This window comes from Syngnathoides biaculeatus, chromosome 12 (assembly GCF_019802595.1).
Source record: "Syngnathoides biaculeatus isolate LvHL_M chromosome 12, ASM1980259v1, whole genome shotgun sequence".
Taxonomy (NCBI): domain Eukaryota; kingdom Metazoa; phylum Chordata; class Actinopteri; order Syngnathiformes; family Syngnathidae; genus Syngnathoides; species Syngnathoides biaculeatus.
This window is the reverse complement of record NC_084651.1, coordinates 14,650,702-14,677,711: the sequence shown is the minus strand read 5'-3', so window position 1 is coordinate 14,677,711 and position 27,010 is coordinate 14,650,702. Positions and strand designations below refer to the sequence as shown.

The 27,010-nt window shown below is 40.6% G+C and overlaps 2 protein-coding genes across 8 annotated transcripts in view; both read right to left on the bottom strand.

Annotated features, from left to right (window-relative positions):
- Positions 1 to 40: 40 nt before the first annotated feature.
- Positions 41 to 18,865, bottom strand: tarbp1 (TAR (HIV-1) RNA binding protein 1). Of its 6 annotated transcripts, none has more exons than XM_061836726.1 (30): positions 17,461 to 17,565; positions 16,272 to 16,363; positions 15,950 to 16,056; positions 15,787 to 15,850; positions 15,516 to 15,664; positions 15,379 to 15,431; positions 15,194 to 15,291; positions 14,990 to 15,125; positions 14,811 to 14,907; positions 12,697 to 12,786; positions 12,470 to 12,602; positions 12,151 to 12,399; positions 11,570 to 11,667; positions 11,361 to 11,498; positions 11,071 to 11,294; positions 10,765 to 11,002; positions 10,506 to 10,694; positions 10,232 to 10,431; positions 10,074 to 10,145; positions 9,329 to 9,449; positions 9,012 to 9,119; positions 8,783 to 8,932; positions 8,283 to 8,369; positions 8,001 to 8,206; positions 7,845 to 7,926; positions 7,589 to 7,754; positions 7,321 to 7,506; positions 5,826 to 5,950; positions 4,938 to 5,074; positions 41 to 1,905 (listed from the first exon to the last, which is right to left on the bottom strand). In XM_061836726.1, the coding sequence occupies exons 3-30, from the start codon at positions 16,007 to 16,009 to the stop codon at positions 1,758 to 1,760; spliced, it is 3,804 nt and encodes a 1,267-aa protein (XP_061692710.1). In that variant the 5' UTR covers positions 16,010 to 16,056; positions 16,272 to 16,363; positions 17,461 to 17,565; the 3' UTR covers positions 41 to 1,757. The 6 variants fall into 6 exon arrangements, 5 of the variants coding, with proteins under 5 accessions (XP_061692710.1, XP_061692709.1, XP_061692707.1 ...); XM_061836725.1 differs by having other exon boundaries at positions 17,411 to 17,542; XM_061836723.1 differs by lacking the exon at positions 16,272 to 16,363 and having other exon boundaries at positions 17,411 to 18,849.
- A 342-nt stretch (positions 18,866 to 19,207) lies between these two features.
- zgc:172136 (uncharacterized protein LOC566376 homolog) overlaps positions 19,208 to 27,010 on the bottom strand; it is a 14,079-nt gene continuing 6,276 nt past the window's right edge. Inside the window, exons 4-14 of one of the 2 annotated variants that reach the window (XM_061836729.1) lie at positions 24,445 to 24,524; positions 23,874 to 23,950; positions 23,543 to 23,738; positions 22,497 to 22,652; positions 22,285 to 22,350; positions 21,490 to 21,558; positions 21,236 to 21,410; positions 20,861 to 21,145; positions 20,409 to 20,531; positions 20,245 to 20,309; positions 19,208 to 20,151 (exon numbers count right to left, since the gene is read on the bottom strand). In XM_061836729.1, the coding sequence (XP_061692713.1) occupies positions 19,861 to 20,151; positions 20,245 to 20,309; positions 20,409 to 20,531; positions 20,861 to 21,145; positions 21,236 to 21,410; positions 21,490 to 21,558; positions 22,285 to 22,350; positions 22,497 to 22,652; positions 23,543 to 23,738; positions 23,874 to 23,950; positions 24,445 to 24,524 (1,583 nt within the window). In that variant the 3' untranslated portion in view covers positions 19,208 to 19,860. Of the gene's footprint in view, positions 20,152 to 20,244; positions 20,310 to 20,396; positions 20,532 to 20,860; positions 21,146 to 21,235; positions 21,411 to 21,489; positions 21,559 to 22,284; positions 22,351 to 22,496; positions 22,653 to 23,542; positions 23,739 to 23,873; positions 23,951 to 24,444; positions 24,525 to 27,010 lie in introns of both variants that reach the window. The other variant, XM_061836728.1, reaches the window with a different exon arrangement.

The window sequence follows — 27,010 nt, the reverse complement described above, 5'->3', positions numbered from 1 at the left end:
GATAGGTTTATTCGTTAGTTCAGGTAGCAAACATGAGATTCAACCACGCCTTTATTTTCCCAAACAATTCAACTTTAAAGTATTTACAATATACAATAAAATGGTTTCATGCAAACAATCCCCCCCCCCAATAAAAAAAACTAAAAGTTACTGATTTAACTCAACTTGTATTCATCCATTCATTCATTTTATTCTCATTAGGGTGGTGAGTGTGCTGCAGCCTCTCCACTGACTTTGGGTGAGATGCGGGTTACACCCTGGACTGGCACTCACTTGGCACACATAAACAAAAAAAACAAACAAACAAAAAAACAATCAGTCATTCGTCAAACCAGGGGGGAGTCTAGGTCAAGTACTTTGTGTGGGCTAACCCGTTGACTGAACTTTATAACATACCTTTCTGAAATTTAACAAAAAAAGAAAAATCCGGCTCGCCTTGCTAATAAATAATACAAGTATGAATACATTGATTATTTCATCAGAGTAAAGGAATATTATACACAATTTGGCTCATCTCAACATATATTAAAAAGGAACGTTTATAAGGTCACTTTTTGATTTGAACAGTCAATAAAATTGTAAATACATATGTGCTACAGAACTACACAAAAAGGAAATGAAGACACTCATGATCATGCAATCTATTTTTTTTTTAAATCTCTCACATTCACCTGACTGACATCTTTAAAAAAATAGTTTATGTTCATCTATTAAAAAACAATCATTTGCAAACAGTTTTATATGTTTTTCTTCCACTCCTCTGGCATTTTTTTTTTTACATGGTATGTATAATTTTAATTAGTTTTGACTACAAATCAAATACTAATTCAAACCTAAGGACGAGTTAGTTGTTAATTCACCTATGAAGGATGTTTGTGGAAAGGGGAGGAAGCAACCATGGGGACAATGTGCAAATTAACCCCACAAAGGAAGGCCATAGCTAGGAATTGAACTCCAAATCTAAAAACAATGTGCTACCCACTCAATCACCATTCCTGCCTTCAATCAATGTGTTCAACCAAAAAATTGAACACTTAACTCTAAATACAAATGACTTCTCGCTTCTCCTCACAATGCAACTGTATTTTGACAAATAAGTTAAAAAGTAATTGTTTGCGTTAAGACTAGAAAATTCCCAAACACTAAAATACTCATAGGAGTGAATGTGAGTGCCAATGTTTGTCTTTTGTGCCCTGCCATTGGCCAACAAGCAGTCGAGGGTGTACCCACACTGCCTCTTGCAAAAACTCAGCTGGGTAGGCTCACCTACCCAGCTCACCTGCCACCCTAAGGAGGAAAAAAGAAAGTGAAATGGACCAGAAAACACACAACTGTTTTGGATCACATTAATACGTCTGAGCTCACCCAGTGGCATCGGTTGGTATAAAAACATCAAAATAACGTTGAATGTTTTCGAGCACAGGTTGTCTTATGAACTGGTCTTTAAAGTTCCTGTGAGTCAAAAGTAATTGCCTCATTGGAAAAGACGGTAAAAACTGGAATTGCTGCTCTGCGGGCACTGAGATGGGTTTTATTTTTCTTAACATGATGCTCAGTGGAATACTTCAACGGAATAAGCAGTGATGATCTCCATTTCGTGACCCATTACGGGAACAGAGACGTTTGTAACTTCCATAATGAAAAGTCTGATGTGTTTGCATTGTGGTTTGCATTAAGAATTGAAACCCTACATTTGTTGACTGATTATAAGCGGATGCCAGGATCAGATGTCAGGTGGTTTGGTCTAAGCCATGTTTTCACTTCACGCGTTGGCGAGTGTACTCCCAGATCAGCAGGGCGGCGCTCACATGTACGTTGAGTGAGCGGATGACCCCTTGCTGAGGGATCTCCACACACACGTCCAGCAGCTGAAGCAAGTTGGCGGGGATGCCTTCTCGTTCGTTACTGTGATTAAAAAAAAAAACAAAAAACAATATTTTAAGTCTGGGTCAGCATTTCTTGCATTACCTGCGATTACAGCTGACAACTTAAATGGGAATTTGACCATACATGCAGAGGAGATAAACATCAATACTGAACCTAGAGAAAAGTGGTCTACTCTACTACTCATAAAATCTGTAATGTATTCAATCTATCAAGAATTTAATTTTCACAATTTTAATGCACAGCACTGTTATGTGGCAAATCTTTCAAACTTCTTTATTAAAGTTTTCATTCTATCTGATGATGCAGGGTTAGGGCTATGTGGCAAATCTTTCAAACTTCTTTATTAAAGTTTTCATTCTATCTGATGATGCAATACAGCACTACCCATTTAGTTTGATTACAAAACCACAGGCTGTCAAGTGAATTCATTTCCTGAAGTGCTGACAATCAGGAATTGAGCAACCTTGGCCTCCAGCCTATAATAACAGACAGTGATGATGCATCCACTCTAGCAAACATGCACTTCCATGTATGTTCTTGACATTAAGCAACAAAGCGTTTGCACTGTGTTGTTATCGAGGAGACTCAGTGGAGCATGCAGGTTTATTGTACCTAAAGTAATTTTGTGTTCAGTGAATGTAAAGGTGTAATGAGAGTAGTTATCAATGAGTTTAAAGAGGGCACTGGCAATTTAATGATCTCTATTTTTCCTGAGTGCAATTGGGTGAGAAGATGGCTCCTGTTAACCCTCTGTTAACCAAGCAGGGTTCCAGGTTATCTGTAATTGTACAACACTGGCCAATAATGGCAAATGCCAAGTCGGTAAACTAGAAAAGGGGCCCTAATGTACCATGTGCAAAAATACAACATGGGTCAACAGAGGGTTAAAAGAGGTCTTCAACAAAATAAACTCCTACAGCAATACTGTCCTGTCTCTTCAAGAAGGCAGTATCCAAAACTTTGCATAAACACAAGTTTTGTCAAGTGACTACAAGAACAAAATACTTGAGCGATAAAATAATGTGCATCTTTCTTTCCTTCATGCCCCAAACAATATTATAGTAGATGAAGATCCCTGCTGCTGTCAACACTCTGTGCTCTAATATCCTGAGGGAGAGCCAATTATAGCCCTGCATGTTCTGACAGAAGCAGTAAGAGTGGATGCCCCGCTGGGAAACGGGCTGAGCAAGTTAGTCCAAATTAAATACATTCGTCAGCTCATACCTTTTTCCTGCGCAAAACTCAGAAGGGAAAGGCGGGATGTAACTAATAGACAAGATGGGGGTAAAGTTCAATTTTCACAGTAAATTTGGCTTGCGTTGTGCTCAGTGTGTGGAGGTGGGATCATTAGTTAATTTGTGTGACACAATTACCTATTTGGGATTGCTATGCTAAGCCTTCTAAATACACAGTACTGTATTGTATATTTTGACAATTGTCCTAAGCTTTGATCCACAAAATGGTCCTGCCCCAAACTCTGCTCTACAAACCATTTGCCATCGGTTTTGAATTGTACCGGAAACCATTTAGATGGCAAAGAAGATGGGGATGTCTACAGTATGTGACTTGGGATTTACACAATCATGATTTTGGTGATTGGTGTCGAGTCTAATGCAGTGAAGAAAATAAGTATTTGAACAACCTGCTAAATTGCAAGTTATCCAACTTAAAAATCATGGAGGGCACTGAAATTTTCATCATAGCTGCATGTCTACTGTGAGAGAGATAATCTGAAAGAAAAAAATCCAGAAATCACAATGTATGATTTTTTTAAAGATTTATTTGTGTGATACAGCTGCAAATAATTATTTGAACACCTGTCTCTCAGCTAGAATTTTGACCCTCAAAGACCTGTTAGACAGCCTTTAAACGTCCACCACCACGCCACATATTATCCTGAATCAGATGCACCTGTGTGAGGTCGTTAGCCGCATAAAGACACCTGTCCACCACATACAATTAGTAAGACTCAAACTTGTAACGTGGCCAAGACCAAAGAGCTGCCCAAAGACACCAGAGACAAAATTGTACAACTCCACATGGCTGAGAAGGGCTCCGGAGAAATTGCCAAGCAGCTTGGTGAAATAAGGTCCACTGTTGGAGCGATCATTAGAAAATGGAAGAAGGTAAACATCATGGTCAATCCCAAATCGGAGTGGAGCCCCATGCAAGATATCATCTCGTGGGGTCACAATGATCCTTAGAAAGGTGAGGAATCATCCTAGGACTACACGACAGGACTTGGTCAATGACCTGAAAAGAGCTGGGACCACCGTTTCCAAGGTGACTGTTGGTAATACACTAAGAAGTTATGGTTTAAAATCATGCATGGCATGGAAGGTTCCCCTGCTTAAACCAGCACATGTCAAGGCCCGTCTTAAGTTTGTCAATGACCATTTGGATGATACAGCGGAGTTATGGGAGAATGTTTTGTGGTCAGATGAGACCATAATGGAAGTTTTTGGTCATAATTCCACTAACCCTGTAAGGAGGAGGACAAATGATGAGTCCCTTCCCAAGAAGAACATCCCTACTGTGAAGCAGGGTGGTGGTAGCATCATGCTTTGGTGGTGTTTTTCTGCACAATGGACAAGATGACTGCACTGTATTAAGGAGAGGATGACCGCAGCCAAGTATTGTGAGATTTCTAACCCTTTTTGGGGAACAAGCTCTTTCGCTCAGTCAGAGCATTGAAGATGGGTCGTGGCTGGGTCTTTCAACATTACAATGACCTGAAGCTCTCTCTCACAGTGTGTAAGCAGCTATGATGAAAATTTCAGACCCCTTCATAATTTCTAAGTGGGAGAACTTGCAATTTGCCAGGGTGTTCAAATATTTATTTTCTTCACTATAAGACTTCAACCTCACTACTTGAGCATTTTTTTCTTACATTAAAAACAGAACAAAAAAAACATGCAGGTTACACTAATTGAAGACTCATAAATGGGGATCTGTGTGAATGTGAATTAAATTGTTCAATGACCACAACTTTTTAAATGCAAACCATTGTGTACTGGAGCAATACCATACTAGGGTTTCACAAGTCATACCCAAGAAGTAGCAGAGTCTTTTCAAGAAACTGGTAGTCCTGAAGGCTCTGACTGTTAGCAGTCTGCTCCACACCGACAATGCAGTAGCCCTCACTCTTCTTCAATTGCAGAAAGTCCGTGAGCTCCAACGGCTTTACCTAATTAGAAAACACATTCAGTTTAAATATGAGCACAACAAAAACAAATGACACAAGACAAAAATAAAAAACTTCTAACTCCTGTGCCTTGGAAGGACGATAAAAAAAGGGTAAAATGTGCAATGAATTGGTTGTAGGAAGTACTGTAAATGAGAAATGCTTGTAAGATGTGAAGAACAATATTAGTTACAATTGAAATCACATATTGTATTTTTTTTTCTATTCGTTACACATTACTGTTGGATATTTGGATTTATAAATGAATGGGTTTCAACATTTTCACTTCCTTGAACTGGAATCATTTGAAACTAAAGCAGACTAGGCTCAGTGGGCACAACATAAGGTACACTTACACAATGCAGGAAATAGATTCAGCAAACACGGTATATATACCCGTATACACAGTAGTTTAGTTTTGATTGATTAAAGCATATGCTTATTATTGTGGTTATACAGTAGTGTAGAACTGGTTTGCATCATAGTGAGAGCCACTTCTAATATTTCATCACTCTCTTGTAATTCAAGATGGCAAACAAAGTATGAGAAACCATTATCACCATGATGTAAAAACACCACTGAAAACTAAGACTATAACAATAAAGACACTTTTAAATGAATATATTTTTGATCCTACTCTTTTATGACCTTAGATGATCCAGGTAAACTTAATGCAGGGGCCAGTGACCATGTGTCCCAGTGGACTAGTAAAGTACGGTACTGGAATAGAGGAGTCAAATGTGATGAGGGTCACCTCCAGGAGAGGAAGCCAAAGTTCAGATGAGACACTGAGGGACTGAAAGTGTTTGTCAGTGATGTGACGGAGGTTGTCTAGCGCCAACGCACTGGCACCAAAGATCTCACAGGTCCGGCACAGACCTACAACCATACAAACCAACACATTTTGCTTGTGTTACTCTCAGAGGTGTGCAGTATAAAGAAGCAGAGCTGCCAACCTATAAAAATTCACTTTAAGAACATCCCTCCGTACATTGTCGGTAACGCTTATCCTCACGAGGGTCACGGGCAGGCTGGAACCTATTCCAAATTTGTATGAATTTCCATATTTTCAAAATTTTGTCAAGAACGTTACTTTCCCATAGTTATAATCGCCAATAAATTCTGGGTTCAATATGTAATTTTGATGTTTTCATTAAATCAGCCTTGTCATGGTGGACGTAATTGCAGCCTGAATCAATGCACCAGAATAAGAGAGTTTGACATTCCATCATAAAAAATATCAGCTACTATGAATTACTTTTGCCAATTCAGTTTTCAACCCTGGTTAAGAAAAAAAAAAAAAAAAACTAACACGATTAAAACTCAGCACTATACTTCACAAAACAACCAAATTGCTGAAACGCTCACAGTCACACCAACGGGAAATTTAGACTGTTCAATTATTTTACCGTGCATGATTTTAAGATGTCCGAGAAAACCCACGCAGGCATGGGGAGAAGATGTGAATCCACTGGCATGACCAGATTTGAACCTATGTCATTAAAACTGTGACACAGATGTGCTAGCCAGTCTACACTCTGCAACCCATTATCTTATCATTTATTCTAGATATTTCTCAATAATAATAATAATATGCTTTTAACCAGAACATGGTTCTGAAGGTGACCGAAGTGAAGTGTGCCGTAACGTACTATTAATTTCTGGTTAGGATGAAGCAGTTAGGACGAAGTTCTATTCTGTGACATACCATATCATCTCTTTACTCATTGTAGTGCATTCTTCCACAAATGTCACATTGTTCACAGCACCATACTTTATTACTGTTATTTTGTTGTTCCAAGTAGGTGAACTGGAATGTATCATCAAATCACTTGTTTCAATGTTGCGACTGCATGACACGCTTTGACATTATCTTTGCCGATCCACTCCTCGCCTTCCCTCTGAGACACTTGTAAAAAGCATGGTTAGAAGTGTAGCTTATTCGCAACCAAGCCTGTGATGATGATTTAGAATGCGTTGGCAATGGACACAAAGAGAACATTCGCCTCTGCAGCTTGGCAGCTGGAAGGCATATTAGAATAGCGTTGCATTAAGCAGCTGTTCAAAGTGGATGCAACGGTAATGTCAAACGCTGGATTTTTTTCCCCTCCAAATATCCGGAACAATCACTGTTAAGGCAGAATCGGGTAAATGCTCAGTTATTTCCCTAACAAAATATGAACGTCGCGTAACATTTAGCAGGTCTGAATAAGAATTGCGTTGTCTTAGCTGTATAGTGTGATGATGACCTCCAAGGTTTGTTGGCTTGTCGATGAGTGAGGCGACCACCAGCAGCGCGCTATGTTGCTTGCCCAGGCGAGCTGCTCTCTGCAGAGGAACCAGTTGAAGCTCGAGGTCCTGCTCCAAGATGTCCAACCTCCAGGGGGTTATTTTCTTCTGCACCTCAGCCCACCGCTCCTCGTTGTCCTCCTCACCTGGGAGAGACAAGAAAAATTACAATTCAACTAAAAAGCATCAGATTTGATTCAGGTGGCCTAGTTGCATGTGCTACAGTACTTTTATCCTGCTGGATCCAGTCTCCGGGCTGGAGCTGGCTAAGGTCGGGAGTAGTATTCCTCAAAGGAGGTGTTTGAGAAAAGCCTGACAGCTTCTTAAACTTCAAAGGAAGTATCCACTCATCATCAGCCAACCCTGACAGACTTGGAAAAGTGTAGAATATTGTCTACGATAAATAAAATAATTACATGCTGTAATTCACATTCAAGCATAAAAATACTAGAACATAATTTTTGCATGTGTTGTACAAACTTACCTCAATGCTGTAATCTCTGATTGGATGAAAGGTACCAAAGAAGAAGTGCTCTTGAATCCTGGTCCAGTTCTTGTTGGCATTCCTAAAGGTTAGCAGAAATATTTTCAAAACTGAAAATTGATACTTTTTGCAGTTTTTGTACTGTCATATTCTCACCCCGTGTTCTTCAAGGCCTCAGTCTGGTGGAGACAGGCCTTGACGACAGTGGACAGCGCCCTCAGACCTTCAACAGTTTTCTCTCCTCTGACTTCCACCAAACTCCAAACACGCTTTAAGGCCAGCAGGGCATACAGACGAACACTGAAGTTATGGTGGAAACACCACTGAAGGCTGATGTCAAGTGCCTTTCCCAAATGTATATCCTTAATGGCAAAGGGAGAAAATGTTTAAGGTGTGGAAAGTGATTTTACAACCAGTGACATTTTGAAGGTGTCTCACTGGATCCTGAAGTTTGGGAATGATGACAGAGAAATGCACGAGGACTGCAAAGAAGGTACAGATGCCAGTCTTGGTTCCTTCATGATGCTACACAAAAAATATGTGTTAGTTTATTTTAAACCATTTAGTTTACCTGTATTTACAGCACAGTGGTCAACAAAATAGAGCAAAACTGTAAACAAAGTGAAACTAAGCATTAAGTATTTTATTTTTATTAACCAGTATCATGTTTATTAAAAGAAGACAATGCAATTTGGTTCTTCCTAATCCATTTAATCAATGAAATGGCCAATAAGGTTATTATTCCAGATCAAAGGGTGCCAAAAAGAAGTATAAAATTCTCATTTGTGTCTATCTATATGTACACACACTTCTGAAAATAAACCCAACATATTCTCAGATTGCCACAATGTGTTGGCACTATATACTTGACTTGACGAAGTGTGAATTTGACTAACCTATCAAAGAGTAAGGTTTGCCTAAAAAGTGTGCAAGCTCACCATGTTGAAGCATGCCCAAAAGCTGTCAATATATTTGGGATAATGGACAAGGATCAGAATCATTGTCCACTCAATCATGTACTTGACTGAAGCCTGGTTACTGCAGAAGCCAGCCTCAAAGACACTGCTCAGTATAGAGGCCACAAACCCCTATGCACATTTACAAAACAGACAAGAAGTTATATTTTCCCTGGTCACAGATGTAATGATTAAGATGCCACTGACTTACCTCTTTGAATTTGGGGAGCATCATTAACACTGTCTGCCATATTCTGTTTTTCACGCGATGTTGTAGAGAGTTACTGGAGATACGTACTGACTTTGACATGTTTTTGTCCTGGTTAGAACATTTCACAGGAGGTATGACAAAGTGACCTGTTTACTGTATTTCAGCTATCGGCAAATTATAACTTAAAATTCACTATAGTTATACTTCGTCTGTTGAGAACTGAACCACATTGTATTAAACTTAGCTTTGTACACCCCACAATAATACACATATGACACTGAAGATATGGCCATTACGAATGTGGAATTATCAATTACCTTTTTTAAAAGAATGACAACAAGCTGCTCCATCAGTTGTTCGTGCAGAAGGTTAGAAACATCCAGCCGACTAAGAAAAGCCAGTGTGTACATGCGAGGTAGTTGGTCATCTCTGTTGTCACTGGAAATGAAAAGTATTTGTTCAAATCTGGCATGCCAAGAAAGATGTTTAGCAGCAACGTGCAAAAATCGAAACCTTGATCACAACAATAGAATAATATACTGATACAATATATAAAATACTGAAAATTAACACCTCCAGTCAAAGGGTAAAAATTACTCTCCAGCAATGTTCTTAACTGTTAAACAGTAGCACATTGTTAAAGTTGACAATTAAATGCCTGTGTATACTTAACAGGTATCACAATTAGGAATTACAACAAGCTTAAGGCTGCATGATGACTTCAAAATGTAAATAGAGAAGCCAAATGTAACAAAATAAACTAGGAAAGACAACTGTTATTTAGAAATAAATGAGCACATTAACATGTGAATGAGGGAGATTCTTGTTGTTTGAGTAAGTTGTTTAAATGGCTGCACATTTCATGTATTTGTCCACTGCACCATCCTCCAAATATTTACACATAGTACATCTATACATGCATCCATTTTCTGAGGCACTTATGCTCACAACGATTGTGGAGACAGACAGCACTCCAACTCACAATCACACCTAGGGGCAATTTAGAGTCTCTAATTAGTGCATGTTTTTGGGAAGTTGGAGGAAATTGCAGTACTTCCTAACCTGGTGACCACGGCGTTGGCGGCACATAGCTCACCAAGTTGCTCCACATATGCCTGGACATCTTGAACAAGCCTTTGGAAAAAAAATAAGAAAAAAAAAGGAAATGAATCACAGAAAAAAAAAAACGCAAGAAAACACTGATAGACTGTCATCAGTACCGCTGATCTCTCCTGAACACAGGGCCATAAATGCAGCCCTCAGCCATGATGTTAATATAACTAAAGACACTGGAGAAATTGTTGTCATCTGGGTTCCTGCTTTGTTCACTAGCAGGCAACCACGTTTGACAACAGTGTTCCAGCAGCACACTAAAAACTCCATTCTTGGACTCAGAAAACTCCATGATCTCAACAGCAATCTACAGAAAAACACCAATATTATGAAATCAATTTTTGGACAAAGTATTGGACATACTGTACTTGTGCTGATTACCTGTTTCACGGTTTTTGTCAGGACTGGGGCCTGACTGTCTGTGAGCAACAGCAGCTTTTGGTGGAAGGCCACTGAGATGAAGCCTTTTAGGGCAGGCCAAAAGTCATGGGCATTATTGCTGAGCCCATGGACTAGCTCCCAGCACTGACTCACAGCTTCCACACAGAGGGATTCATCTTCATGTACTAACTGAGATCAGAATATGACATTCTAACACCAGACACGACTGTCCTGTCTAAATTCACACACAGAGACTCACTTGTGGTAGCGCCGTCTCCATGAAGGCGAGAACCGGCAGCACCAGGTCGCTGGGCAGAAGAGCGAGAGCATCCACGCAGCAGCTCAGAGCTGCTATGACAGTCTCTTTGTTTTTGGGGAGCTCGAAATCCTGAAACCCGAGTGTTTTGGTGAGGAAACTCAGGCAAATCCACTGGTCTCGCATGAAGTGGGCAGCTGTGCGACCCCAGTCTCGCAGAAGACCCTGGAAACTTTCGTTACTGAGAAAGTGTCACTTTAATATGACAGGCAAGTGTGTTAACATTTTCAGATTATCTCAGTCACTGACCCCGAACTGTCTGTTGTCTGAGGTTTAAGTAGCCTCTCATTGAAGCGACCCAAAGTTGAATGACTTTGCCAAGGAAACGGCACTGGCTTGTAGAAGTGCTCGTTCAGTTGTTTTAGAAGAGAAAGCGTTTCCAGGCCAATTTCTTGCTGCTCCAATAGCTGACATACCATGGCAAGAGATGCCATAGCAACTGCTCTGACCACCTGACTACCCACTGAGGGGATCTACCAGAAGAAGTATGACGAATAACTGAAAAAGTTCAACGGTAGCAATAATATTTTGCTTCATACCTGCTGGGGTGGTTCTTTCAGGACATTCAGACTGTACTTAATGAGTTTCGGGAAGGAATCTTGTTGAATTTTACAGCTGTGCATGGCCAGCTGCTTCAAGACACACAAATAGAGCTGCGCCCGCTCCACATCACACAACTGCACAAAACAAAAAAACATCACCTATTAAATGGACTCGGGATCCGTATAATGTGTGGACTGTTGTTTACCTCTTGCAGTTCCCCACACAGACGCCTCAAGATGAACTCCTGAATTGAATCTATAAACTGGAAAATGAGCCCCTCCAAAGCAGTGGTCACTTCATCCCCTGGTAGAACCAACGATAAAATACATGAAATGTGACTCACTAATTGGGTTTTACCTGTATCCATTTTTCATTTACCAATTTGAGAACAATAATATATTTTTTTTTAAAGAAAGAGACACATTATCATGACAAAGTGGATCATCAGAATTTTAGAAAATCCTGTTGTCTGATTGTTCTTGTAATTAAAATTCGTCTAATCATGGTCACCAACCACAACTAAACCTACAAAGTGCAATGCGCGGGCTGTGTCAAGCAATGACAAGTAATGACAAGGACAAATGCAAAACATACAGTAAATTCCATTTTTCAACAGCTCTCAGTAAATTTCAGGGCAGTTATACGCCATATCAACAATAAGAACCACACTTAAATATTTATATTCAATATATATATATATTCAACTATTCCTAAGAGCATGTTTTTTTTTAATTTTATCATGACCATGTTCTACGCATCTGTAAGCAACTACATTATTATACAAACCATGTTCCTTCTGTGTTTCTCTAAGCTGGAGCAGTCGGAGGACGAGTTGCAAGCTTTTGTCACTCTTCCTTTCAGGCATGTAGATGTTGCTACCAACCCGACTCAAAGTGTCCATGATAGGAGACATTAACAAATGTAGGCTGTCAGCAATCTTAGCTCCAGGTTGACTCCCCTCAATGTCAGTCCATAGCATAATGGACCTAGCCAACATGTCAGCCTCTTTGGTGTCAGGTAAACTCTCTGTCTGGCCTGCAAAGCATAATAACTGGTGAAAAACAAAAAAGTAAAGATTTAAAAAATGGCTTCCATCCAAGCTTACCAGTGCATGCTGGAACTCTTAGAAACTCATGTAGTTTGCCATGAACATACACTTTTATGGTTTCCTTGCTAGAGGTAACACCATCATCACTTGTCTTAAAGCTGCCCTCATTGCTTGAGAGCCAGTCACACACCTGGCACAAACCATATGAGGAGGCAGAAGGTTTCTTACATGAACTGGTGTGAGCAGCTCAAGATGGCGAGATAAGCAAACACAGTACAACATACCTCATTCCAAAGTGCTGTGCCTCGACAAAGCGACTCATCGGCTCGGAAATTGCCCAGGAAGGTAAAGACGTCATCGAGGGTCACTCTGTTCTGAAAGTATGGGAATATATCAGCTCTACCTTTTTGAAACGAAATCTCAGCAATGTCACAGTGAAAATCAGCGATAAATTTATTCAAAAGTATTGTGACATCGGACAATTACCGATCCAAGCCCCTTTTGATGAAATGACTTTTGGTGCATGTACTATATTTTTAGGTGTAATCTCATTAAAAATTGCTTTGCTTTGTGGAGATTGCATGTTTTTACTATGGTTGAGGAGCTATTCCTTGTTCCTGCCACATTACAAAAACACGTATGGTCGGTTAATTGTTGACTCGAGCTGGGAAAGGCTTGTGCACAGAGACTCAGAATGGAGTATGCATGAGAACTTGTACAGAGTTGGCTGCATAATATTGGGGGGAAAAAAAGACATTCTGGTTTACCTTAACCCTGAGATACATATTGACATGCTAAAAAAATGCAGGACACCAGAACATAACGTGACTCACATTTCTCTTTACCCCCACTTTCGAAAAATTATGTTCAGTAGAGCAGAAAACTATATGGAGTCATTTCTATGAAGTCTACCGTTTTTTTTTGTTTTTTTTTTTAAATGGACTGAAGTAATGAGCAGTAGTCCAGCCAGACATTTAGTTAAAATGTCTTTTCATGCCCTCCCAACTAATCTGTTATTTTGTACCTGTTTCAACATATGCATTAGGGTTCCTTTACGTTAGTGCATCAGTCACTGTGATTTGACGGGCGCGTACACACCCGCGCGCCAACGCACTTGCAAAACTGCACAGTCAAGTACGAAAAATCACGCAATTAAAATTTGTTACGATGACAAATACATAGATATTGAAAGACGTCATTTAATTTGTGTAGTCTTGACGAATGTTCCCTCTAAGCTGCGCCACTGCACACTCTGAGCGCACATGAAAACCGACCCAGCGCAGTGAACCATAGTCTGACTTTTTTTTTTTTCTTAAACATGGAAGGACACGATCTCTAACAACGAGCTGCTGCTCAGCCTACTTTTACTTCCTGGTTTACCTGACACCGCCCCCCTCCACTCTGAAAAGGGGTACACTTATACTGTAATTACAAACAACACACGCAACTTTATATCTGCAGGCATGACTGACCACACCCGTGCACTTTTCAAGTGAGTGACTGGTGCATTAAATTAAGCAAATCACATTGTGGTGTACATCTGATGTTTATCCCTTCAAAAATGCTGTCCCCCCACTTTCCAGCAGTGTAATCTGTTGCGACACACATTTTCATCACACTGAAGAGAACTACATTAAATGCAGGTGTGTTTCCTGTGTCTTCATAAATTATCATAAAAAAGATAATCATTATATAACACTGTGCTATTCCAGGTTATAATTTAAAATAACATTGGTGCTACTCTTACGAGAATGTTCAACTAGGTCCCTCTGCTGGTAACTTATTAATATTACAGTTGATTAGGCCCGTTACGATTCGATTCAATATTGACTTATCATTTGATAAATAAGATCAACAAAAGTTACTCTGGACTTGACAAATTATCGTTGTTGTGGTGAGGCGGCATGTGGCTCACATGGTGACCTGACAGATTTGGATAGTTGTGTCATTGACTGTTAGTGAGCTCACGGAATACTGGTGGACTGGTACGCATTTGCCAGTGTTGACTCCATCCAAAACACCACAGTCCATAGTCTTGCTCAATATGCAGGGGCTCAGATTCAAACAACAGGGACATTGAAGGGAACATTACCAGTTTGTTTTTGGGAGCGAACAAGTTAGCCTGTGAGCTAACTAGTGGACAATATGAGCTAAACAAGAAAAAAAAAAAAAAAAGAGGTGAGCTTAACAACTCCCTCCACTGTGGTGATGATGTTTAAAACATCAGCATTGTGGGTGTTAGTTACAAATTAACACAAAAACAGGAACATTGATTGCATAACATCAGTCGTACGTTATTCATTACATTATTCATCACACATGATGATGCGCAAACAAAATACTGCATGTACACCGCTAATGTAGAGTACTGTATGTTTTTTTTTTTTTTTTTTTTTACCACATCCATGAGACAGAGGGCGCTCCTCAATAAGAAGCACTGGGCAGCACCTCTCAGGAGGACTTGATGTGTAATCATCGTGCAGCGCAGTACCTCCCTGCAGGGTGACACACCAAGCACGCAATTACTGTAGCCTTCAACCATGTAAGTAGTAGTTTTGTTCATAATGCGGTACAAACCTGAAGGCAGTAAGCCCATCGAGCGCCAATATTGGGCTCGGATCAAGTTTTGACAGGGCCTGAGAGATGAAGAGGAGGGGCACTGCACACCAATGCTTTGAACCAAGCTGCTGGATCAGAAGCAGCAGCACGCGCCCTTAAAAACAGACAATTTTAACAGAAGATATGCTATGTTAGCTGAAAAAAAAGCTTAAGTGTTTGTACCTTGGTCCTCTCTTGGCAGAATGCTGAAGAAGTTCTTCAAAAAGGTTTGGAGTTTAACTGCCAGATCGGGACAGTCTCCAACACGCTGGCTCGCTGCCCTGGAGAAAAGTATAATTAAGTCGATTAAATGTATCATTATAATCCAATGTAAGGTAATTCAAACATATTAAAGTCTAGAATCTCACATGGAGAAGAGTGACATTTCTGACAGAACATCCATGAAAGGTCCGACAACAAACTGGGGAGCAAATCAGACCATAGTTTAACCGTGAATGAAGCATAGAGTCAAGTCAAGCGGAGTAATGTGTCCATCAAGGTTTACCTGAGAAAATGCTGACGCAAAGGCTGGCTGGTGGAGGATTTGAAGGTCCAACAGGTGACACACACCTGCTCGCATTAACGTTTTATTCTCACTGTGGAACATCCGTTGGTACACACACAGCAGCCACGATGGGTGAAAGAGGTCCTGACCTACAAACACAAGACAGTACAGTATATTAGAGCGTGTACAAATAAGATGTGGCACCACACTTTTGTTTCCTGAAAGCATACAAGGATTCTAGACTTAAAACAACATAAGGAGTAAACAACACCTTTATTTGCTGTAGTTTGGATAAGAGAGTCCACTCTGTTCAGAACTGGGCGGACAACATGGACCTGAATATGAAGAAGAGACAGCACGTACAGTAAATCTTAGGACTGTTACAGTGAAGCTGACACTAAACTGAATTATCATCATCAGAATAGATTTTGGACCTGATTTTCCTCCAAGGTTTCCATCACCAGTACATAATCCTCCCAGAACTCTCTGAGCATTTTACTGCATTTGGCTTGCCATTTGAACAGGACCTCCTCACCACTCACTTAAATAATGAGAAAGAAAGAAAATGAATCATACAGTCACAGAACTGTTCAGTATACCAGGACAATCTAATGAGATCTGTTGAAGGAGCAACCAAAAACCCACAAACAGTGGAATCTCAAAGTTCAACGCAAACATTTCTAATTACTGGTGGACCTCATATTTCTTTGGATTGAGAATCAATTTTCCACATCGTCCAACCATCCATTTTCTTACCCGCTTATCGTCACAAGGGTTGCGGGAAAGCTGGAGCCTATCCCAGCCAGCTTCGGGCGAAGGCCAGACTGCACCTTGAACTGATCGCCAGTCTGTCACAGGGCAGATATCGACACCATCACTGAGGAGGAATTGATCCCACGCTCCTTGCACCAAAGGCAGGCGTGTATACCACTACACCATCAGTGACTACTATAGAAATATCCATTCATCCATTTTCTTCACCACTTATCCTCATGAGGGTTGCGGGGAGTGCTGGAGCCTATCCCAGCTGTCACCGGGCAGGAGGCGGGGTACACCCTGAACTGGTCACCAGCCAATCGCAGGGCACATGGAGACAAACAGCCGCACTCACAATCAGACTTAGGGGCAATTTAGAGGGTCCAATGAATGTTATATGTTTTTGGAATGTGGGAGGAAGCTGGAGTGACTGGAGGAAACCCACGCAGGCACAGGGAGAACATGCAAACTCCACACAGGCGGGTCCGGGATTGAACCCGGGACCTCAGAACTGTGAGGCCAACGCTTTACCAGCTGATCCACCATGCCGCCTACTATACAAATATACCATATAATTTTCAAAAGATAACTTTTATTACAGTTGTCTGACTGGACATCATTCACTTGTGCAGTCATGTGAATGAAGTGACTGATCAAAACTGTAATCTTGAAGCAATCAGTTGTGAGCCACGTGGATGGAAAACTATGTGATCATTTGACATCCCTGATACCCATCTTAAGCTTCATATACTTGTATTTTTCCCCCCTCACCATTAAGAAAATGTAGTGCAATAGAATAACTGAGCCTTACGAGTGATGCTTTTTTTTTCCCCTATTACCCGTGCCACTTTGGCAAACAAATTAAAAAAAAAAAAACCCCGACTGCTCTACAACTAACACTACAAGGCCCAATTTGTAGGCATGTTCCATACACTAGTAGCTGCTTGGACCCTGCTATCAGCACCAAAATACACACAAGTAGTTTTGTCTCACTAGTATGTTAAAGTACTTCTAATAACGTGCAGAAGTAAAAATACGTTAGTTGTTCAACTAGTGGACTGTATAGTGCTACAGGTGAAGACAGTGATCGATGGATCGAACTCCGATGGCTTTCCAAACCTTGCTGTGCGCATTTTTACCTTGTCGTGAAGGACAATCCAATCCTTGCTCTTGTGACAATGCCACACACCTTTTGAGCAGGTACAGTGCTCTCTTTCGGGACACGCTATCACTGTGGATGAGTCCGTCCTGGAGCACCCACCAGAAGAGGAGACAGGAACGAGGGTCTGGATCAGTGGATCCCAACAGGTGGTCTGACAGGGCGGTGAAACACAGCAGGGCTCGCTCAGTTACGGCGGGTGTGCGCTCCGAGGCATGCCAGGTACACAGTTCGCTCAAAGTCTTGCTGAGAATGGTGCCGATTTTAGCATAATCGCAAGAGCCCAGCAGGGCTAGCATGAGCCTGACAGTGACCCGGGTGAGCGACCCGTCTGTAAAAGTTCTAAAGCCCGACAAGATACATGACAAGATGTTCGACGTGAGCAGCTCGTCTCCTGTTAAAGACGGAAACAGGGCAGCCAGGACTTCACTGGCAACCTCCACGCTCAGTGTCCCTCCGCTGGGCCGTTCCTCCTCGAACAGCCGCAGCGAAGGCAGGACGGCCAGAGCGGCTTGGCCAGCAGCAGCAGAGCCACCTAACCGGACACAGGCGGCCACAAGTCTGCACACAGCTGCTGTGCTCTCCCGACAGCGCGCCCCCTCCGTTTGTGCTGATATTCGGGAGAGAAGAGGGAGACAATGCGTCCAAATGATAGACTGGCTTTTATCTCGTATAAATTGTCTTTTCGCGGTTGTCGATGGACTTGTTTCTGATTGGACGAAAAATTGCTCGAGTCCTTCGACAAAAGATGTCAGCGCCTCGACACGGTCCGTCTCCGGCCACACGTCAGCTGGCCAGCACAGAGTGTCAAACAGAAGCTCGTAGTTGGGGAAATTAGACAATACTGCGTTGATTAAAACAGAATTCATTGTAGAGAATCGCCAGAGGGCCAAAAAGATAGTCGCACGAAGGATATTTTTTAACTCACTTTCTCGCGGCACATTCACCCATGGGCTGAACGTCAACGTCCGTATACGTCATCACCGAATCTCGCGAGAAGTTGTCGCATTTCCCAGCATAAACGTACAATACTGTTTTCGTTCAAATAGGACGAACTACGGTAAAAGTCTAAATAAGGATATCGTACATTTTAGGTTCACCTCAAAATTTCAACCGCAATTCATGTATCACTAACATTTTCTGTGCAGTGTATAATATACCACTTTTAGTAATTTATCTAAAATAACTTGAGAACTAATCAACTGTGGGCACGCAGTAACAAACGCTTAGAAGGAAAGTCCTCGGCCAGGAACACGTCTGGCAAAAAAAAAAAACATAAAAACACACAGGCAGGACTCTACCATTATTACAGCTGTCACGTGACCAATGCACTCCACGAGGGATAAGGATGGTATCCCAGTTAGGTCAGTAGGTCAAACAGTCTTGTGAAAAAGATTAAAGGCCAGCTACAAGAAAACCTATGTCTCTATATACAGTATACGAAAAAAAAAAAACATTTACACAAAGACAAAAGATTTCACATAGCAAAATTTATTTTTCCTATGATAAGAAAAACCCTGTTCTTTAGATAAAAATGCAACACTGGTCATAACCTGCAGATTGGTCACACTATCAGAATTGAGCGAATGGGTTTAATCACTGGCATTCCTTCCCAGTGAGCTCATGCCGGCTTAAGTTCATCTTTTGCATACTAATTAGCATTTACAAAACAGTGAAAATATCACTGAGGAAAAAATAGCTTGACAGAAAGGCTCTTTGTTTGGAGGTTACATAATAGAAAAATACTGCAGATAGATTATAAATGTGGTTACAAAGAGAGCTTTGCAAACAGTTATAATTATGAAAATAGTAAAGAGTTTAAGCATGTGGAGACTTTGGATGAGTGGTTTACAACCTGTAAAGAAGTTTCATTTTCTGCACCAGTAGCTACATTTGCTGAGGCAGAATAATAGGAAAGATTTGACCAACCACACCACAGAAAAAAAGAAAAACAAAAAAAAAAAGATAAAGAATTGACACTGTGGTTAGGAATGGTTTCGGCATACAACAAGCTCATTTTAAATATTTTTACAGTGCTCGAGTTAGTTTAAATGGAGATTCTATCTGATGAATATCCATAAGAGGATAACAAACCTTATTTCTGCTTGTAATAACCTTTCAAGAGATGGCTGGCACACAAAACATTTGTCTTGATTGAACTTTTTTTTGCATGGATAAACTGAAATGTCCTAAAACGCAAGTATATGTACAAAACATAAAAAAACAATAAATATGTCACTGACAAAGAAATGTTTCTGGTAAAAAACAAAACAAAAAAAAACTGACCTTCTCCACAGAATAGTAGGAAGAAAAACACAAAAATATATGGTGTCCACTGTTGTCACAGAGGCCACATTAAAAACAAACAGATTCTGCAGACAACCTTCATCACACAAATGAGGCAAATATGAAGACCACTGTATAATTTGTTCACAGAATGAACTCCAGGAACTGTTCATCCGCAAGCAGGTCCAGTGATAGGCAGTGGGTAGACCTGCGACCGTAGAAGGAAGGGTTGGCTTGGCAGTGCAAGAAAGTGTAACGGTCGGGAACCACGGGCGTCTTTGTGGCTGCTGATGTGTCTGAGAGGCCAAAAGTGTAGCTGTGTGAGGAATCCGCTGGCAGGGTGGTCCCCAGGGGTACTTGAGGTGGGAACAAACTAACATCGTCGAGACTGTGGCTGTGCCGGTCAACACAAGCGTGTGATCTAGCATCCACCTCCTAAAATAAACAAACAAATGTTTTGAATAAACATGAGCAATGTGTCAAATGCATACAAAAATTAATACATTTGACGAGAAATGAAAAACATACCTGTATACGTGTGCGCTCCATATTTAGGAGATGATCATTGTTTTCTGAGAGGCACACTTTGTTCTCTGTAACAAACATGTAAGACGATGTCAGATACCGATACGTGAGAAAATAAAACATGTACGACTGAACTGCACTAACATCTTAAATACCTGTATTCACACCTGGTGATTTTGTCTCTGTGGAGAGGGAGCAATCCACAGACACACCATCGAGAAGGTCGGCCAGCTGGAACATTTCAGCTGGATAATCCGCAAGAACTTCCTGTGTGGTGTCGGCCTTCATTTCTGGAGAACAATAGTGGGTTGTGTCAAAATCAGGCACGGCTGCCAACTGACACATTTCACCACCAAAGGATCTTTTGACAAGACGTAATGGAATTTATATAATTTCCTCAAAGTGTACAGGTCCACGTTCAAATATCGGTTTAATTTTTATGCTTTGACTGCACTTTCCAGCTGTGGCAAAAAGTTTTTTTGGCAAAGACTTTCACAAAGCTACTTGTGAAATGCAAGTTTTGCCCCAGTTGTTTTCAGAACTTAAAACGATTACATTTCCAGCATTTTCACCAATTTGCAAAATGCTTATGGGGTGTGTGTGTGTCTGAACTTCTCACCTTCCTCTCGCCACTCCTCATCCTTCGTGTGAGCTTTCCTGCCGCTGCCGATACCAGATGTAGAGGAGCTGACTTGGCTGGCTGTGGAGCAGGAACACTTCTCTGCCTTCTGTTCCGATTCCTCCTCCATGGAGGCAATCTCTGTGAAGATGCTGTGTTGGCGGGCGTCAGCTTCGATGCCTGAGCTGCTGGTGGAGATGCGGGACAAACCCGGGCTACTCTCGCTGCCAGCTGGGTCCAAGTCCAGATCATCACTGATGTAAGATTCTCTGTAACGTTTTTTTTCTAAAACAAACAACAAACAACAACAACAAAAATCAGCTCATAAACAATGCAATATTCGGGGTTGTTGGCTTAAAACTGTGCCTCTTGTACCTTCACTGTCCTCCAGCTGGCGGAGGTGCTTCAGGGCAGGCTGTAGGCTGAGGTAGATGCGATGACTGCGGCTCAGATGCAAGAGGAGGTGTCGCGAGCGGAATGACGATCCCGTGTAGTAAACAAGCTTCCTGGCTGATGGCAAACCATCCGGTTGGATCTCAAATTTCTTTCCCTTAACAGAAAAAACACAGTAAATAGTCAATGTGAACTAAATAATCCATCTTTGTTAATCGGAAGATAGAAACGATTACTAGGAAGGTGAGCCGTCCCACATTGGACCAGGGGAAGTCATACAGCAGCTGTCTGATGTTGTTTGCCTCCTGAAGTGACACAACACAACTTTTTCAATACACTATAAAATGTAGAACATTCTTGTACAATTCAATATGTGCTGATGACATTACATTAAAAAAAAAAAAAAAGAATTATAATGGCACTAGGTCGAGGGTAGACCCATGAAAAGGCTGAGAAATCCTAATTTTGATAAACACCGAGATACTTAACTATATGGGTTTGTTTTATGAGGATGTTTTCACAAACAAATGCTGAGAATTCTCATTCTCTGTCAGCAATATGTTAAAACGATTCCTTAGACCGTTCAAATTAGTTTTTATTGGAAATTGTTTTAGTAATTCCTGTATTACCCTAGTAACAAAGAAACAGTGCTGGAAAAAACAGCCTCATGTCTGTGGTTAAAAACAATACTCATCTATTTTGTTTAGGCCTCTTAAACGCGGAGAGGCCAAGGGGTGTCTTGTAGTATCTCACGGTCCGTTGGACCTTTAATCAACCAGACCCCAACCGCCCTAATCCCCCCACAGATGGTGCCTGATGGACACATCAAACAAGTGACGCATTTGGCAGACGCCTCCTATCTGCTGATGCACTGTTGCTGGTGGCAACCCCACACATTCCTCACACATCTGCTCAGACATTTAAAGGACCATGGATCCAAAGAGGGGGATCTCTGAGTAAATTCAGATTTTCCGTTTTGCACAGGCCACATACAAACTGGAGATTACCAACCCATTTGCACGTGCATGTACCTGATAAACTTGCATTCCTCTCAGGGTCAGGCCGAGTACCGCCGTTCCCCTCTCTTGCTTCTTGTCCTGGACACAATAATGATAAGTTGTCAGTGAAGCATCTGAGAAGAACAGATAAGACTGAGAATCTGGCTAAGCCTCCATTTTAGCTATCTTCTAAACATTTGATGGCAGCTAGCAACAGTTAAAAGGGTTTGTCGTTGACTTGTGACCTTTTGCAGTCTGTAAAATCTGACTGGTACATCTTCCAGTCGACATGACTCTCTGATAAAGAGGAGGATGGCATCACGAGCTGACATGCCCCACAGGTCCTGGTGCACTTTGGGGCCATGGCAGAGGAGATAGTTGAGGCCCCGCTTCGCTATTATCTAGAGAAACAGAAGAAATGTCTTGATATCTGTATATACGATATATTAATAAATAAAAAATCTTACAAGCAACTCGGATGTGCTAAAATAAATTTTAACTTGTCATAATATTTTTAAACTTAAAAGTAAGCTTTGGCCTTTTGTCTGGCTTCAACAATTTAAACAACTGGAGGAAAATTAGTACATCTTTGCTGTAAAGATGCATGCCTGATGAAGTTTAGGGAATCAGAAGTTGAAAATGGTTAAATTTAGTCAACAGTATTGGAATATTTGTCATAGTTAGCAATTGTTTTCACCACAATTTGGTGGCAGTGGTGACCAGTTAGAGGTGTACTCTTGCCTAAAAGTAAGCTAGGACAGTCTCCAGCTAACTCCTGCTCCTAGCATCCCTAAGCGGTACATAAAATGGATGGCTAGACTCATTTTTTGTACAGTATATTGTATATGCAGTCTGCAATGTTGTTGTCAATGTTAAGTTCTGTATACGTTGTTTTGTGTTATTTTACATTTATTATATTAGAAATTTAGTGACTCACACACACAAATGACAATATTATTCATTATAGACTTTATAGAGGAAGACTGAGATTAAGCCCCACTCATTTCCAGGTCACCTTTGACTTTAAATTAGCCCCTGCCGTGACACTGAACAGTATAAGTGAGAGAAACTATATGGGTGGCTCGATTATGGAAAGACTCCTGCTGTGGTGAAAATCCAAATTTCCGTATTGCTGACTGCTTCACACCTCTGCAATATGTCTTCAACAAACATTTTGACAGGCTCTTCAAATCTAGACAAATAGCTGTCGGGAACTTGGTTATAAAAAGTTGAAACAAAGTGAAATATACAGTAAAATTAAAGTTGAAATAAAACCCTTTTATGTATATACCCATGGGGGAAAGTACTCCTTAGGTTGGAAATACGGGGCACTCTCTTCCCCCTCCGTGGGCAGCTGGTGGTCACCGAGATCCGCCTGCATGGCGTAACCTGCTAGCTGGAAGTACACCTCCTCCTGCTGACGGCATTCGGAGCGCAACACCCGCTCACGTAGGTCAGAGTAGTACAGATGGCGTGCCTTGCGTTCACTGGTACCGAGCAAAAAGAAATGAAAACATTGACGGCAGGGTTGCACAAGCTGTCAGTAAGGAGGACAAAGATGGATGGTGTACAGTGGAAATATTGTATGAAAGAAAGCTTGTCAAGAAGAGGTATACACGTACCAAATAAGTCTGCCATTCTCAACATAGTACTGCACTTTAATGCAGAGTACTAAAGGGAAGGCTCTCTTCTCTAAACCCTATGAGAACAAAATACACAAGGATGTTAGTTTACATTTTTTTACATTTTCCACCGTGAATTTTGGGAATTTTTAGGTGTATGCCACAGACTAGGGATGAGTCTCAAGTATGGAATGAGAACTTTAGATCGTGAACTACCATCATGTAGCACACTGGGCAACCAGTAATTGTAAATGTACCATAATGTTCAACTTTTCATGTTCCAATTATACAGCCAGTTCAAATGTAAACCGTGAACAGTCTTTCGAATTATGTTGGAAAAAAATAGAGGCCTTTAGTACAGTACTACTGACTTGCAAAAAATATGAATAAGAAATAAAACTGCAGACAAAAAAATAGTAGCCTGGTGACTCCAAATCCAATGTAATAGAAAATGTTATGAATTCTTAGTATTTTGAATAACAAATCTCAAGCTGTTCATTTACTTCAGGACAAAAAGGACAGCGTTGATTTTATTATACTATACATTAGTAACTTTCATAATCTATCTCACCTTTCCAGACTCTTGCTTCCATTCTTTGGGTAAGTACTTGGTCAACTTCTCCTCCATGTCTAAAAATATGTGCTCATTGTCTGGGCAGAAGAAAGACAACCAGGAAACAAACAGACAGTTAGCAGGCAAACAAAACAAAAATGCAACCGGGCAGAAAATGTGTCCAACAATGGGCTTAATTGGGGTGAAAGACAAAAAGAAGCCCTTATTCCTTAGTTAGTGAGGGAGACAGCTAGCCGGTTTATAATCATTAGGACAAGTTTAGCAATATAAAGATGTTTGAATTCTCTTTCGGTAGAGAATCTGAACGCTTTTCTGAAAAGAAGATAATGGTATCAGTCTCGGCTTGGTCCCATGAGTCAAGACATGGGCATTTTCTTTTTTTTGTCAACCTTATCTCTTTTGTTTCATAGCTGAATAATGTTCACCAAGTTGTTTCACAACTTGTTCTTGTCAACATCCATCAATTCATAGGAGGTTTTGGACCACTGTGACTCATTTACTGCTAGAGCTTTTGAGTAAGAGTTGAGTCATTACAAGACCACCCCCCCACCTCCACTCTGTCCCTTTTTTTTCCTCCCAGATTCCCACCCTGCTCATCAATCCATCCCTCCCCGCCATGAAGGAGAGGAATGCAAGGGTGCATTCCGGGCTTAATGAAGTTAATATTACAGGAATCTAGGTCCAAGTGATCGGTGAACCAACACCACAAAAAACAAAAGGCTGCTTGTTCCAGAGGTGAGCCATACAAGATTTTAAAAGCATCCCAATGCATTCGAGTAAGCGAGGAAGAAATACCGGAAAGTATGGCTCAGAGGCCACTTGGGATTACAGCTTGTGTAGACCCAGGAGACACAAAAGAGAACTTAATGGTTTTCAGGAAATTGTGAGAAAAATCGACTTCAGTCAGTAAGCCTGAGGAGGTGCTTGTTTTGCCTTTTCTTTGGATTATTTGGGGGGATGCTACCACTGATTGTAAAGAAGTACAACTCAACATGGAACATATTTTAACACGAGTGTTACACATGTATACAATGTCTTTGCTGCTCAGCACAATATATTCAAAGTGATCAGTTGATAAAATAAGAATGGAAAGCATGGGAAGATGGCTTAAAGGGGGAGTTTTCAGTTTTAAAAGTGCTAGAAAGACTGAATGATGACTTGAATGTCATCTACATGGGATCGGTCTGAAATTTACAATCAAAAATCTGAAAAACATCTCCTTTGTTCAAATTTGTTTTGGTACAGGATGTTCCCAATTCCTTCCTTTTCCCTTTTGTTGCTAACCAGAGATGGCTATTCTTTAATATTTTCAGCAAAGCCCAACGTAAAAAAAACTATTGTAACAGTGTAACACTGCAATGCCACGGGGGTGTGCGCATTGTGAGTGTGCTTGCAAGATTGACTGATGCCTTTTTAGTCACGCCTTCGGGCTCTGATTGGTTGTGTTTCCATGGGTGATGTTTCTTGAATATCTAATGAGTTTGAAGAGGAGGTCAGAGAGGGCTGATGGCTTCACAGATGATTTTACTCTTGTACTACTTTCAGCTCATACTAAGTTTTAACAAAAACGACTTTTTTTTTAATTGCAAACCTCTTTAATTTGAAAAGACTTGAGAAATCGACGAACTATGCTTAACACCATGTCATGCAGCAGTGTAATCTACCATGATGACTCCCTATTCACAAGTACCACCTGACAAAAAAAAAATATACTTAACTCTTGAAGGACTATAATGAAAAACAAAATACAGTACAGTAATAGAGTAGGCTTAAGTTTAAAAAAAAAAAAAGGTGTTATCCGCAAAACATATTCTCAATCTACAAAAAATGATTCAATTTAAGCACAATCCACAGGTTTGTATTAACAATGTATCCAATAGGTCACGTAATATGTAATCTATTTTGACAATGTGATGTTAAATCCTCTCTCATTTAGTTGTGTTTTGAGAAGCTTTTTATCAACAATTACGAATTTTCAGGGGCGCTGCCATTTTCGCAAGTCACATGACCTACGTGCGCAGATGTGACACGTTACGTGCCACAACAAAAGCATGATTAAATGGGACACCATTTATGCCCAACGCTGATTTCTCAGATTTATCCTCATCTGATGAAGAAATAGCAGTATCGGTTGATCGGGAAGACGGAGGAAATGAATGGAAATAAATGGAATCCCATGTAATCGAGCCATTGTTGCGGCATGTAACGCGTCACATCTGGGCACATAGGTCATGTGACTCTCGAAAATGTCAGCGCCCCTGAAAATTCATAATTGTTGATAAAAAATCTTCTCAAAACGCTATTAAATGAGAGAGGATTTAACATCACATTGTCAAAATAGAGTACATATTACATGAACTATTGGATACATTGTTAATGCAAACCAGTGGATTTCCCCTTTAAATAAAAATGGGACTTGAATATATTTTGCAAACATATGGAACTTTAAGAAAAACCTTAAATATAAGTAAACTGTACATACAAAATCTATTTTACTTGAAAAGTAGTTTTTAGGGATGTAACAATATTCATGATATAGTGTTAATGCTTTAGTCTTGTCTAT